Source organism: Dermacentor andersoni, chromosome 7, assembly GCF_023375885.2.
Source record: "Dermacentor andersoni chromosome 7, qqDerAnde1_hic_scaffold, whole genome shotgun sequence".
Classification (NCBI taxonomy): Eukaryota; Metazoa; Arthropoda; class Arachnida; order Ixodida; family Ixodidae; genus Dermacentor; species Dermacentor andersoni.
In genome coordinates, this window is record NC_092820.1 from 32390851 (window position 1) to 32406800 (window position 15950).

Sequence of the window (15950 nt, forward strand, 5' to 3'; positions counted from 1 at the left end):
ACTACTGCCGTGCATCAACTGTTATTTGATGTCACACTAACAAGCCTGCTTCGTACGGTGCGAATTGTCTTCAATTCCAGCCGCTGCGGCCGCAGGCACTAGGCGTTACATCGTATTACTAATCCTGCAAAGGCTATAAAGCTTTCACACAACACTGAATAAGACCGACTTGTCTATGACGCACCTTTTTCAAAATTATTTCATTGCTGCCAAAGATGCCGCAGAATGACGACTCTGGGGGAGGGCCATTTTCACTTGGTGCCTAGAATGCAAGAGATCACAGAATAGAATAATGCACAGTTATAAATTATTGATTCTGGAACTGAATGTGCTTGTTACAAGCTGCATACTGACTGCATTCAATCATTCAAGAAGGATGATCTCTAATTTTTTTCAAGGTTTTGTCGTTATAGTTTTACTAAAAATGCTCTGTGAACCAGATAAATAATGTTGGTCTTAAAGGTGTTCTATGCTGCTTGGCAAACACGAGTGCGAACACTTGCCATTCATGTGCGCATTTACCCATAATTCGTTAGATTTGATTAGTGGTTTTGGTGCACACGTTATTAACCAAAAAACTGAAGCCCGCAATCAGCAGCAAGACTCTCCTACTTAGTATAAATGCCGAAACTAACCCAATGTTTCGTGTTGCATGTTCCCAAAATGTGCTGTGAATATTTACATTGATACTCCACAAAACTCTGTCCCACATTGTTCCTAGGAAATGCACATATGAAAGCGATACACTGATTAGTTCGAATAATCCGATAGCATTCAACAATTCGGTAATCCGACAGCGTACAGATTTTTATAGAAATGCTTGCCAGGGCTGCGCTCTACTCTGCAAACGGTCGCGAAATGTTACACGTCAGTGATAGTTGTACTGCCCACCTGTGTTTGAACTATGTCAGCATTACCGAGTACGCCCCTTTGCCGAGTAAAAAAACCTGCCGTCACTGGGCTCATGAAATAACAAAATAAGACAGTTCACCACATACGATGTAATAACTTAGCCCATGGTCAACATTGTTGTCGAGTATATGACAAGTAAAATCATTTAGGGTGTCCGACTATTGGATAATTTCGAATAACGAATCGAATATTCACTATTTGCAAATGCGAATATTTTTCGAATCTGTTCTAATATTTGAAAGCGTACACTACGCCCATATAAACGGAAAATTGGACCGAAAATACGGTAAATTTTAACCCCCGCGGGCACAATGCAGACATAAACCTGAGAACGCGCGTAGTGGAGCAGGCTAGGTCACTTATGTCGCCATACTTTACAGGTTGTACAGCGATCACTCGCACTCACTGAAAAGCCCTCTGCATGCGAAGAAACTACCTGTTTCCTTCTAATGCTCCATTTGCGCTTTAATAACAACCGTTCATAACGCATCATATAATGACAGAAACTTGCTAACTTTAACAACACTGGCATGTGAACATGGTCTTCTTTAGCGAGGGCTTGGCACTTTTTCGTATCGCGTTTCCTGTTTCCAGCCTATTTCGTGGGCTGATCTTGAAGATACTGCAGTGTAAAAATGTGACTAAGCTTATGGTGATGACGATTACGAACCAATTTATTCTGAGGGTCACGCTGATGATTATTACAATGGCAATGATGCCGGTGATCATAATTGATGAAAAAAAAGTCAGATGGCGATTCACCCTTTACATGGCACCGATCAAAGGTTGTCGCTCCACCATGGCTCTCATCATAAATTATGAGCACATTATCTTTAAACACCTAACAGTTTTTCCTGAGCTTCATGGTTTTCTCGACCCCAGGCAGCATGGACTTCGTAAATGGCTTTAAACCACTACTCAGCTTTTAGAAACCATTCAGGATTTCGCAACTATTCTTGATGAGCAAGGGCAAATTGATATTATTTTTCTAGATTTAGAAAAAGCATTTGGCCGGGTATCACACGCTAAATTCATGATGAAATTGAAACCTATACTTAAAAAATGAGTCGCTTCTGTCTTGGATTCAAGCATGCCTTACTTCGAGATGGCAAACTGTAAACATAGACGGAACACATTCACGTTCAGGGCCTGTACTATCCGGAATCCCACAGGGCTCAGTGCTTGGGCCCTTATTTTTCTTAATGTTCATCAATGATATTGCACAGGAACTGCCAACTAAAATAAAATTGCTTGCTGACGATTGCGTTTTATATCAAGAAATCCGTAGCCCTGCTGACCAATCGCTGTTAAGTGCCTCGCTGTCTACAATGCAGTCATGGTGCAGCACGCGGCAAATGAAAGTAAATGCGCAAAAAACTGTAGCAATGACCGTGACGCGGAAACGACACCCTTAAACAATCAGTATTCGATCGATAGTCAATTTTAGACGGCGTGACAAGCTATAAATATTCGGACGTAGTTAGCAGCTCGGACTTAAAGTGGAATGAGCACGTGGCATACATAGAAAAGAAAGCCATGCAGAAACTTGGTTACTTCAGGGGTTGCTTCACCCCGTGAGATAAAGCTACTAGCTTACAAAACTTTCGTCCACCCGATTCTCGAGTATGGGTCCGTCGTCTGGGATCAACATAGCAATATTAACATAATAAAGGTGGAAAAAATTAAGAGAAAGGCGATAAGATTTCTATTGAATTCCCTTTAGCCGATATGCATCACCAAGTGATATGCTCGAAACAGCAGAACTAGTTACCCTACAAAAACGGAGATATAAAGAACGATTAAAGTACATGTATCTGCTCTATTATGGAAAATTAGGCATCGACAAAGACATGTATACCGAGCCTCTCGCTCTTCGATCAACTCGGTATATCCGCGCTAAGCAGCTTGAAGATTACTACTGCAAAACGAAAGCGTTTATAAATTCATATTTTCCCTGAACCTTTAGGGAATCGAATGTACTTCTTGCTGCGGTGGTTGCTTGCAACACCAATAAATCATTCTTAAAACTGCTTAAAGAAATTGTATAAATGAGCGGGGTACATCAGTGCCCTCCTTTCCTTTTTTCGCACCTTTGTTTCTTTTTTTTCGGCCTGTCCTTCCACGTAACTGAACGCACGTGCTTTGCGATGCGTTTGCCACTGCTACACATTTTTATACACGCTACTACGTTATGTTTGATAGGATATATGTTCTGAAGTCGTTTGCCACGCTTTGTATACATATATTCTTTTTTTGTTTTTCTGTCTCTTAAGTGTTCGTCAACTTAGCGCCAAGAGCACTTTACACTTTCTTCTTCTGGAATCGTTGTACATTGTTAGCTCTAAATGCTACGTTTTTGAAAATGACACGCTGTTCACATTTTCAAATTCAGTGCTATTTCATTTTGCTCACGTTTCACACCTTGTACTCAATTATTGTTCGTCATGTATATAACCACTTCTGCTTAAGGCCTCTAATCAGAGGCTGGCAGTAATCTTTTAATAAACAAATAAATAAATAAATAAATAAATAAATAGGTTAATACAGCAAATTTTCACCAACGCCTGACCTAGGAAGACAGCGGCTTTCATGAACTTTAACTAGAGGCTGAAACGTATTCAAGCATTTTTACAGTCTTGCCACGTACATTCAACAAATTTAACTCACTTATCGCGGAACTTGTAGCTAGTGATAGTAATGAGAATTTTCGCGATGCAGTAACTCATATAAAGAAATAAGAATTCATACAAACTGGCGTTAACTGCTTTCTATGCTGCTTATGTCATGATGCGTCACGATGCAGCGCTTAACTTCAAGCAAGATTGGGTAACGTGCGCACTACCACAACTAATGCGTGCAGCGTAACATCATTTTTCCGTGTTGTTTCTTCCGTAGTCCACTCCCATCTCCATTCTGAAGTGCAAGAAGATAAATTAACCGAATATACATAGCTCACCCCTGTCACGATTATCTCAACAATGAGGCTACCTAAGGGACCGTGAACAAGAGTATTTCTACAACAAGGTGGCTCTTTAAAATACCGGAAGAAATGACGAAATCATCAAGAGATACGATTTCATTTTGCGGAAATGAGTCCGGTTGCTAAAATATGCGCACTGACGCCAAGTATTGCACATAAAATGAGTTGTACACAGCTAACCTCTGCGTCAACCGCGTCAGTATTATCCAGGATGTCGTCGTTCTCAACGGGAAGTGTGCCTTCACATGGTTCCTAGAATGCAGAAAAGACAATCCACCAGTAATTGCAAGACTTATACCAGCAAAAACATTGTTTGTCTACTGTCACCAAGCATAAACAGCAATTACCTCATGAGACGTGCAACCACTGAACAGACCCTGAATGATAGGCCCGGTTCGATCATGAACCAAAAACAAAAAAGACAATCTAGCAGTTATTTTGGTATCTCGTAACAACCAATCTTGCCTATGCTATAATATAGTGGTGCCAAGTAAATATGTATGGTCGCAGCATGCGTTGATAACTGTTATACATATGCATAAGCGACGCGCTATGAACAGATAACCTCTGGCGCAATCCTTGATTATCTGCATAGCCCACATTGTCACAACAATCAGTGGAAACAGTACCCTGACTAGGTTACTAACATGCGAAAAAATTGACAATCACTTTAGGATATGCCAAAGAGTGTGAAGGCGAAAGCCTGCGCACTCAAGAGGCATCTGCTAAATTACTTGACAGTCTCATTGGAATGCGTTGTTAAAAGAGAAAAGAAGCCACCATGAACGGCAATACTTATTCCAGCAAAAGCAACGTTTGCTTACTGTCACCAAAGATAAACACAGGTAATTACCTCATCAGATGTGGTACGCCTGAACGACAGCTGCAAGGGAGGACTGCGTTCATCCTGCGATGCAAAAGACGATCCATCATTAATCGTGTTTTATCGCAACAACCAATCTTGTGTATGGTGTTCCGGGTGAAAAGAGACCATACAGACGCAGGTACCGGGTGTCCGGAAATTATATTTTGACAGGGCCCGCTCGACGAGGCGGGAGCGGGACCAAACACCACTGGCCCTCGTTTTCATAACCGCCGATTCCATTGCTCGTGCACCGTCAGCGTACTGGGAGCGTCGTCATCGTCTTTTGTGATCGGATCCCTGTGGCACATAGTAGTGCGCTACAGGGCCCCCCTTGTAGCGAGGAAGCCGTGAGCTGAATGGATGGCGAAGAGCAGATGGTGATAGTGCGAAACGCACGCGGCCAGTAGGACTGGCCTGGTCGGGTATGAATGTGGTAGCAGAAGTAGCTGAAGCGTCAGAGTCCAAACAAGCAGGCTTCAGACGGCCGACAGAAACCGTGTCTTCCCAGCCATTGATGAACAATAAAAAAGTTTTTAGGTGCACGCTTGAGTACTTTGAACGGACCACGATACGGGGGCCGTAAGGGAGCACGCACAGCATCGTGGCACACAAGGACGTGCGGGCAGCTCTGCGGGCAGTTAGGCCAGGGTTGACGTATACCCGGCGGGAAGAACGTCGTTGTCGGGGAGGAATGACCGTACGCATAGCGCTGCGTAGATGATAGGCATGGTCGGAACCGCCAGTGGGTACGATGGGCGAGTTGCCGAAGAATTCGCCAGGGACTCGATGAGTTGTGCCAAACGTAAGCTCGGCGGCGCTGGAGGCAGATTCACTGCGAAAAGCTGTGCGCATGCCAAGCATAACAAAAGGAAGGCGGTCGATGCATGGTAAAGGAAAAGTCAAATTCATGAGTGAAGCCTTCAGCTGGCGGTGAAAAAGTTCGATGATCCCATTGGATATCGGGTGAAAATAGCTAGTCTTGATATTGGCACCGACATCCGCGTCGCTGCTGATAGCCAACGGCGAGCAACGAGCGACCACTCCGGCCCCCCCCTTCCCCAATGTCATTGACACAGAGAAGCCGAGAGAGATTGGTGAACAATGTTGAGGCGAATTGACGGCCCCGCTTAGTCCTAATGGTGGAATAGTGGCTCATCAAGAGTATGATGAGTGCTCGAGCTATCGATTTTGCCGTTATGTCCAGGAGGGGCATCGCTTCAGGCCACCTGGTGAACCTGTCAATGCAGGTTAACAGGTAGCGATGTATCCCGCAGGGAAGAAGGGCGCTAACAATATCGACGTGCAGATGGCTGAAGCGAGCGTCCGGGGATGGAAATGTGCCAAGAGGTGTCACAGTATAACGATGCACTTTAGAATGTTTGCAGTTGAAGCACGCGTGTGACCAGCGACGGACGTCTGCGCTGATAATGTGCCACACATAACGAGAAGTGACGAGTCGCAGTGTCGTGCGAATGACAGGATGAGCCAATGAATGGAGGGCATCAAAGACGGCCCGTCTTTGATGCACATAAGGACGAGGATGTCCGATTGACGTATCATAAACGAGGGGCACGTCACAGTGAGGAAGCAAGATATCTTTAAACAGCAGAGAGGTGCCGCTCGTATGAAGCAGCTGGAGCTCGGCGTCGACACTCTGGGTGGTAGCCACGGTCGTGAAGTGGATGACCGGTCAGCCGTGGTCCGTTGCATGGATGGGGGTGAGAGAAAGTGCGTCGGCAACGGCATTGGATTTTCCACTGACGTCACGAATGTCGCTGGTGTATTCAGAAATGTAGGCGAGCAGTCTGATTTCGCAGGGAGCGTAGGAGGTGCTGCTGGACACTAGGGCGCGTCAGTGGTTTATGGCCAGTGAAAAATGAAATGTGAAAAGCGCTTCACATCAAAATATATGGCAAGCAGCTCTCAGCCAAACGTGCTGTAGCGGCGCTCAGGGGGCGCAAGCTTCTTGGAAAAGAAGGCGATGGGCTGCCAAGCACCAGCAACGAACTGCTGCAAGACTGCGTTGACAGCGGTGTCCGATGCGTCAACTATGACAGAGGTTGAGGCGTCGCATATGGGTGGACGAGGAGCGTCGCGCTGGCAACGGCTTCTTTGATGCCTCTAAACACACGGTCGAGTGTAGTGAGGCGGCAGTGTAGCAGTGTAGCGGCGGTGTAGTGTAGCGAGTGTTCCAGGCCACGGGAGGATTCTGTGTCTTGAGGTCCGAGGGAAGGTCGTGGAGAGGCTGCGGTATATTGGCGCAGCGAGGAATGAAGTGGCGGTAATAGCTTGCGAGGCCAAGAAATTCGGGCAGTTGCATGGTGGTGGACGCTGAAGAAACTCACGGATGGCTGTGACGCGGGTCGAGAGTGGACGAAAGCTATGTGCGTTGATGGGATGGCCAAGGAAATCCAACTCCGTAACACCGAACTCGGTCTTCGGACCGTTAACAAAAAGATCAAGCTTGCCCAGTCTTGAACACTTGACGTAGATGAAGCTTGTGAGCTTCGGCGGTGGTGCTGTAGACGAGGATGTCAAGATAGGCAATGGCGCACGTCAAGCCACGTAATACCTGGTAAACAAAACGCTGAAAGGTGTGGGCCGCATTACGAAGACCAAAAGGCATGTGCAGGTATTCGAACAGGCCGAAGGGTCTTATAATGACGGCCTTCGGAGCATCTGAGGGCTCCACAGAAACATGGTTTTAGGCTTTCACCAAGTCGACCTTGCTAAAAATGGTGCAGCCGTACAGTGCTGACGTAAAATGCTGAAAGCGAGGTATTGCACCAGTCCGGGGCAGTGAGAGCACGGCAATCGCCGCAGGGGCGCCAGTCACCGGTCTTGTTAGGCACCATATGGAGTGGCGAGGCCCAAAGACTGGAGGGGGGACGCATGAAGACAAGGTCAAGCATGTGCTCAAACTCCTCTTTGCGGACAGCTAGATGATCCGGCGCGAAAAGACGAGCCCGAGCAAACATGGTAGAGCCAGTTGTGACGATATCATGTGTCACGGTGTGAGCGACCGAGGACTGAAAGGAGAGGGGTTGGAAGACGGTCCGGGAACTTGGCAAGGACGACTGACCAAGGGTCTGGAACGGCCACGTGCGCCTGGACAAGCTGGAGCGGTGGAGTGCGACAGGAAGCGCCTTGGACGGTTAAGTTCGTCTCGGCGTCCAAGGCGCGGCTGCACCGCACGTCGACGACGAGCTTGTAGGGCAAAAGAAAGTCGCCTCCGATGATGGCTTGGCGCACGGCCGCGATGACAAAGTTCCAGCGATACGTACGGCTGAGGCCGATGTCAAGAATCACCAATTTTTGGGCGTAGGTCCGCATGGTCGATGCTTTGACCGCGGTGAGAGGAGGTGAGTCGGAAGGATGGCGGCGCTCAGCCAACGTAGGAGGAAGGACGAAGATCTCGGCGCCAGTGTCGACGAGATAGCGGCCTTTGGTGACACGGTCGGTGACGCGGAAAAGACGACTGGACGTGGGGCAGGGAACAGCGGTCACTGTCCGTGTTCGGCCCAAGTGTTTTCAGCATAGGAGGAGGGCTGGCGGCACTGGTTTGCGCGAGAGCCGCAGCGACAGGGGTACCAGAAAACCGTAATGGGAGGAGGAGAACGTGGTTCAGAGTGACCGGGGCTGGGGCGGCGAGGTCGTGACGAAGAACGCGGTTATCGTGTTCGGATGGCAGCGACCTCAGCTGTCAATTGCGCTGCTTGCATTGTGAGCTCCTCGTTAGCTTTGAGGAGATGCTCATAGCTGTCGTCAGCGGTTTCGCCATGGGACGGAGAGTCAGGAGAGCGATGGGCTGTGGCAACGGAGAGAAAACCGACATCCATAATCTTGTCGGCCAACTGCGCCATATATTTCAGTGTCGACGATGAAGGCACGGTCAGGATCATGTGCACCAGTGGTGGAAGGCGCTGCAGAAAAAGTTCCCGGAGAAGTGCGCTGTCGGTTGGAGGAGCCAGCTCTCCAGCCAGGATTTGCATGCGACGCAATAAGTCGGTAGGTTTGCGGTCGCCGAGCTCCTCCAATGTAAGAAGTTGCTGTAATCAATGCTGCTCCGTTTCTTTCGTGCGCTGGGTGAATGTCGCCTTAAGGTGGTCATAGGGGCATTCGACGGGTGGGCAGCGTAGAAGATCGCGAAAAATTGCAGCAGTATGAGGTGGAAGCGCTCTAACGACGTGATCGAACATAGTCAACTATGAACTGAGGCGGTTGTGACGGAACAAGGATTCGAAGGTAATGAATCAAAGTTCCGAGTCCAACGACTCCGGTAGCTTGAGAGCGGAGACCTCGGGATCGCTGGGCGGTAGCGCTGACGGCAGTACTTGATTGGGATAATCCGAGGCCATGACTTACTTGATAGAAGGCTAACAGCAAAGACAGCAGGTCTCGAACTCCTTGGGGCAGAAGGTCCAGCGAAGCGGCGGAGTCACCAATTTGTAGGTGAAGAAAAACCCCACAGAAAAACCGCTGGTGCCTGGTGTGCACAAATTATATTTTAACAGAGCCGACTCATACAGGTGGGAGCGGGACCAATCGCCACTGACCTTCGTTTTCGTAACCGCTGATTCCACTGCTCGTGCAACGTCAGCGTGCTGGGCATGTCGTCATCATCTTTTGTGATCGGATCACAGTGGCACGTAGCAGTGCACTACAGTGTATTATACTGCTACAATGTAAAAAAGTGCGGTTGCTACATTCGTTGATAAAAAGTATATAACTGACATTAACACACTATAATCAGCTCACCTCTGTCTTAAGAATGTCAACATCACCCACGATGACATCGCGGTCAGCGAGAATAGTGTCTTTGCTTGGTTCCTAACATGAAAAAGAAACAATCCGCCGGGAATGGCATTTCTTACTAGAAAAAATGTAGTTTGTTTACTTTAGCTTACAAATCTAAGTATCTTATGAAAATGGCTGCTATAGAACATGGGCTGAAAGGGAGGACTGCTTTGAAAAAATGTAGAAAATATTCCACCAGGAAGGGTCTTATCTCCCAGCAACAACCCTTTTTCCTATGCTGAAATATGGTTTTGACAAGTAAAAGCCAAGTAAAGACAACACAAACAGATGATCTCGTCAAGGACACTCGAATTAAGGTTTGATGAAGGCCACGAAACAGCACAGAGTTGTTATCTTACATTACAGAAAGAAATGTGCTTTCCACGTTTGTTCAGAAATGTTATACATAAGTGACGTATGCTAAAAACGCCTCCCCTCTACCTTCATCACGTCAGCATTATCCACAGTGCTACAGTACTTAGCAAGAAGAGTGCCTTCACTGGGTTATTAAATTGCAAGAAAGCCAATCCCCCGGAAAAGGCGCGGTTTGCCCATGGTGACAATACATCGCGAAACATTGACCCAGCTAATTATCTCATCCCAGGTTCTGATACAGAACAACATACAGAACGATACCTAAATGGGGAAACATGCTTGACACGTGGTGTTGTCTCGTGCTAGCAACCACTCTTGCCCATGCGTTACTATAACGCTTCCAAGTACATATCAAGTAACGGCAGCACGCAGAAGTGTTTTAAGCGAGGCAAGTTGGTTTAGCACTCAACACAGCGAACGGCGCGGACGACGGGACAATCGAAATGGACAGCCCCATGTCTACACTCTCCCACAAAATATTGCGGAGCACACGAGTGCGCGGCGATCCCCTTCTAGCGGCCCACCTCTGGTGTCGAGACCAACACCTGCGCGCATGCGCGTCCCTCCGAGACTGCAAGCGTGCTTGTTTCCGCGCTTCCTCCTTGCGCGCCGGCATACGCGCCGGCGATATTCTAACGTAGCCGCGAGGTGCCCTTCTTGCGATTGGCGCTGTGGCGCCTTCAACGAGCAAAGTTATGCGAAGCGTCAGCCTGCGCGCACCACTGCGGCAGCTTTTAGTCTAGTCACGAGCACGTACGCGTAGGGCCCGGTGGCCAACGCAACAAGCAATTTTTTTTTCTGCGCTGCGCCTTCTCGAGGACGATCTTCATTGTTTCTTTCTTTTTACGAACGGGGCGTCCCCCGCAGAAGAGGGTGGCAGCAAACGCGCTCTATAGAAGGAGACAGGCAAGTCGAAAATGAACTCTTGATTTCAGTTGTGTATAAACGAAGTTTTGCTCGTCGAAGCCGCCACAGCGCCAATCGCAAGGGGGACACCTCGCGGCTGCGCTCTGTTATCGCCGGCGCGCAAGGAGGAAGCGCGGAAACAGCTTGCAGTCTCGGAGGGACGCGCATGCGCGCAGGTGTCGGTCTCGACACCAGGGGGGCGCTGCTAGGAGGGGAGAAGCGCCGTTTTGCCACGCGCTCGCACGCTTCCCAATATTTTGTGGGGGAGCGTACATGCCCCGTACATTTAACTTGGCCTGTATATACGCTGTTTTTCGTGTTCAACAACACACAAGCCCCATCTCTTTTACATTTCCCAGCAAATATATTTTTATATTATTGGATATCCCTTTCTTAAACCAATCAGCTCATGATAACAGGGCTTTGTTGAAAAAAAGGTAACATTACTAGCATCACTAGCCAGTGAACACATCGCGTCAATTAATACTTGAACTTGAACTTGCTTCTTCATTATGATCCCCTAATCTTGCTTATTTAACCACTATGCTCTAATCAGTCCACAATGGAGCCGCTCGATTTATCTCACAATATTGCAACTACAGCGGAAGCATTACGCAAACTAAAAATATTTTTCAATTCTTTCTTTGAACACTTGTGATGATGTAGCACTCTTCTCGCTGTCTCACAAGTACGTTCACGGACGAAGGCCATCACCTATGACTCTGGCTAAAAGAATAGTCTGTGTGTCTCCAAGCGACAGCAAACAACATTACTTTTGTTCTGACCAGCTACGTGGCATTTTTATATATTTAAACTCTAGGTAAAAATAGCTGGGATACCCTGTATAAATCGGGTAACAGACTTTCACCACTAAAGTACAGACCCATTTTCTTAACTAGCATTCGCTGCAATGTAATGGATCATATATTATACCCGCAACCATTTACCATTCTTGAAAGTAATGCCTTTTTCACATTGTCACAACATGGATTTCGGCGCTCGTTTTCCTTTGAAACGCAACTTCTTTTCACGCCTTCGCTGCATGCTCTACTATACCAGGGTTCCCGTGCTGATTGTACTTTTCTTGATTTTTTCATGGCAGTTGACAAAGTATATCAAACATTACTAATGTATAAGCTGGCCTTGCTTAATTTGGATCTTAATCTACTGCTATGCCTGGAGTGTTTTTTTACTAATCGCGTTCAGTGTGTTACTATAAACGACCACGATTCACCACGATATGAGGTAACATCCGGTGTTCCTCATGGTTCTGTTTTAGTTCCATTGCTTTTTAAATTTATGTTGATGACTTACCTAACCAAGTGTCTCCATTAATGCATTTATATGCAGACGAGTGCGTTTTTTTACCGCGAAGTCCGTGACCTCAGTGACGAGCAGGTCTTACAAGCCTACCTTAATTTTGTCGCAATTTGGTGTAAAACTTGGAAAATGGAACATAACCTTAGCCAGTGTAAAATAATGCGCGTTTCACGTCAGAACATTTGTCCCTCCGTCTTACAACTTCAACAATATTTCACTAGAGACAGTATCTGCCTATAAGTACTTAGGAGTTCTCATATCTGCTACTCTGACTTGGATACCCCACATTCACTCGATAATCTCTAATTCTAACCGCACGTTAGGGTTTCTCTGGCGCAACTTCTGTAAAGCCCCTGTCCCTCTAAGAATACTCGCATATAAGACACTTGTTCCATCAAAACTGGAATACGCAGCTTCAATCTGGTACCCTTACCAAGGTAATCTATCTCAAACATTTGAACTTTTCCAGAATAACGCAACTCGCTTTATCCTTTCAAATTACAACCGCACAGCCAGCGTAACACTAATGAAAAATAGCTTATTATTGGCATCGCTGCCATTACGGCGAAATGCTTTCTGTCTCTGCGTTTTCCATAAAATTTACAATCACACGTCTTTGAGAGACCAGCTCATTTCAACACCAACCTATTATTCGCCTCTGGTGGAGCACAAAAATAAAGTCGGCTGCATCCACTGCAATACGAAGACGTTATCTTATTTTTTCTCATTGACACTTTTAATCTAATTAAACAATTGGAGAAGTTGAATAATTAGTTAAGACTAATTATCCAATTAGGTGGAATGAAAATAATATAATTGATCTCCAAGCGACGGCAAAGTAACGGAGCATATATTATACTCGCAACTATCTACCTTTCGTGAAAGTAATGGCTTTTTCACATCATCACGGCATGGATGTCGGCGCTCGTTTTCGATCACAACGTCACGCGCAACTCACAATGTCACCAACAACTAAAGACTGGAACCTCCTGCCGGCTCTATCACCTGCCAGCTCTATTGCATCTATCATCGATAGTGAGCTTTTTCGCACATGCTTATTTGATAATTTTTCTTGTGATACTAACGCCTGGTATTTTTTTTTCTTGTTCTAGTACGTATCATATACCTGTGCAGTAAAGGTATACATGTTTGCGTGATGCACTTTCACTGGGCATCTCACATTATGTACGCATCTGGCATATTGTTAACCACTGGTGTTTCTCTTTTTTTTTTCATAGTTTTTCATTCTGGTTTACTAGATACATACTTGTTTAATGTCAGGCCATTTTTACTGTTTGTTACAATTAATGTTTTTGAGTGTTCCTGTATTTCTTAACACTTGCACATTGTTGCCAATCTTTTTCTTTCTTTATTAAATATTCATTTTTCAATTGTAACTTAACTCCCCTTTTTTGAAACTTCGGTGATTGAGGGTATTTATAATAAATAGATAAATAAATAAATAAATAAATAAATAATTCCAGCATATCACACTTCAACTGCCATCTATTGAATGAGGTTGGAATACGAGCAGTGACACCACTGGTACCCTATTATGCAGGAAAACTCACGAAACGGTCCTGAGTTATGACTTTAAATTGCAGAGGAATGAAGTATGGTTACTACATTTGCTGATGATCGTTATAGATTATAGAGGTACTACAAGCAGGTCACCTCTGTCTTAAGTCAACCATATCAGTGTTACACACGACGCCGCTGTGTTCTGCGTAAAGACCATCTTCATTCCTTTCTTATAACGCAAAAAAGCACATTCCACCAGGTATGGTATTATCTTTTTTTATCAATCTTTTCTACGTTGAGATGCAGTCTTTCCAAGTAAATTCCAAGTAAAGAAAATAAGTATATACTCTTTTACAGTTATCTCGTAGAAGATATTGAATCGTGGTGGAATGGCAACACTGCTACTACTGGTATTTTATAACGCAAAAAGAGGTTTATTGGGCGGGCGGGAGTTATGATTTAAAAGTGCAGGCGGAGGGCCCTCACTGGGTTTTCAAGCTGCATAAGAGATAATCCACCAGGGATTGTGTTGCCTCAGTAAAGACGAAGTTTCCGTACTCTCACAAAAAAGACATCTGAAAACCTCATCAAAGCTTCCACTGAACAACGGCTGAATGGGAGGACTGCTTTCATCCTAAACCGCAATATACGATCTAAAGCCTATAGGGTTGTCTCGTAGTAGCAACTAATCTTACATATGCTGAACTATAATGTAGCCATGTAAGTGCCAGGTAAAGACAATGCGCACATGACACTTCTTCTGTAAGCATCTCGTTCAAAATACTACTGAAATATATTTGAATAGTTGCACATGTACTACCTGTTTTTTTTTTTTTAATATGCAGAAAAATAATGAAATCGACCATAGTTGTATACATTTGCAGAAAGGAGTATAGTTGCTAAATCCTTTGATGAAAGTTACACTTACGTGAGATACTAAAAATAGCTCACCTTTGTGTCAACCATTTCAGTATTTCCCACGTTGATACCGCCCTCAGTGGGAAGGGTGCCTTCACGGGGCACCTAAATTGTAGAAGAGACAGTGCCTCACAGATGGCGTTATTTGCCGACGGTAACAATAAACTTTGCCCACTATCGCCAAACACAGACGTGGCTAATTATTCCATCAAAGAACAAGGGCTCAAAATGGAGGACAGCTTCTATCTCAGAAAATACTGAAGACAATCAATGACGTATGGCGTTGTTGCCTAGTAACAACCAATCTTGCATGTGCTGTGCTAGACTGTCACGCCCCCCCCTTCCCCCCCCCCCCCAAAAAAAAAGGATGCCATGTGGAGACAACAAACATAAATGCTCATTGCCGGGCAAGTTGGTTTACGCTCAGTATGGGGAATCGTGCTGACGATGGCACCATGGAAACGGAGCACGCATACGTGTATGTCTTCTGTAATTTTACTGGCCATCTCTGCACTGTTTCTCGTGATGTCTAGCACGCACAGCTCCCTCCTTTCATCGATAAACTAAACACAATCATGGGGTTTTGCGTGCCAAAACAACAATGTCATTACGAGGCGCGCCGTATACCGTTGGACTCCGGATTAATTTTCACCACCTGGGGTGCTTTAACCTGCACGCAATACACGGTACGCGAGCGGCTTTTTTTTATCCCTTTTTTTTGTGTGCATTTTGGTCCCATCCAAATGCGGCCGCCGTGGCAGGGATTCGATCCCGCGACCTCGTGCTTAAAAGCGCATCGCCGAAGCCACTAAGCAACCATGGTGGATGCCCTTCTTTGATAATTATTATCAAATATACTATTGAATGAGTCATACTGGATAATACACGGCGCACACATTTGCCCGTTCTGGTTATTTATGTGCGCTGTTTATGTCTGACATGAGACATTACCAACTCACCCAAGTCGAAATTTTGCGGCAATTTATACACTGAGAATTGAAAAGAGTGCTAGCAACGTTTGGACCGTTTCGCGATTTTTCTTGCATGTTTAACATAGGAGCGGTGCCATGTTAAATTGCAAGAATGATCATGAAACGGTACACATTATTCATTTTAAATTCCAAAATTAAGCACGGTTGGCATACATTTACTGATGTACATTAGCGAAGTACAGCAAAAGCTCACTTCTCTGTGAACAGTGTCAACACTACATGCGATGCCATCGTGTTCTGCGAAAAGAACATGTTTATTCCGTTCCTGCAAAGTAACATAGAGAGTCCTCCAGGAAGGGCGTCATTTATCGTACTAAAAATAAAGGTTACCTACAGTCACGAAATCTAGAGACAGGCAATAACC

General features: G+C 45.6%; 1 protein-coding gene across 1 annotated transcript in view; it reads right to left on the reverse strand.

Annotated features, from left to right (window-relative positions):
- Nucleotides 1-14828, reverse strand: part of LOC129385945 (uncharacterized) — a 35573-nt gene extending 20745 nt beyond the window's left edge. The window contains exons 1-5 of the mRNA XM_072289441.1: nt 14628-14828; nt 9516-9587; nt 4746-4799; nt 4073-4144; nt 185-262 (exon numbers count right to left, since the gene is read on the reverse strand). Coding sequence (XP_072145542.1) covers nt 185-262; nt 4073-4144; nt 4746-4799; nt 9516-9587; nt 14628-14642 — 291 coding nt within the window. The 5' untranslated portion in view covers nt 14643-14828. The remainder of the gene's footprint in view (nt 1-184; nt 263-4072; nt 4145-4745; nt 4800-9515; nt 9588-14627) is intronic.
- Nucleotides 14829-15950: the final 1122 nt, after the last annotated feature.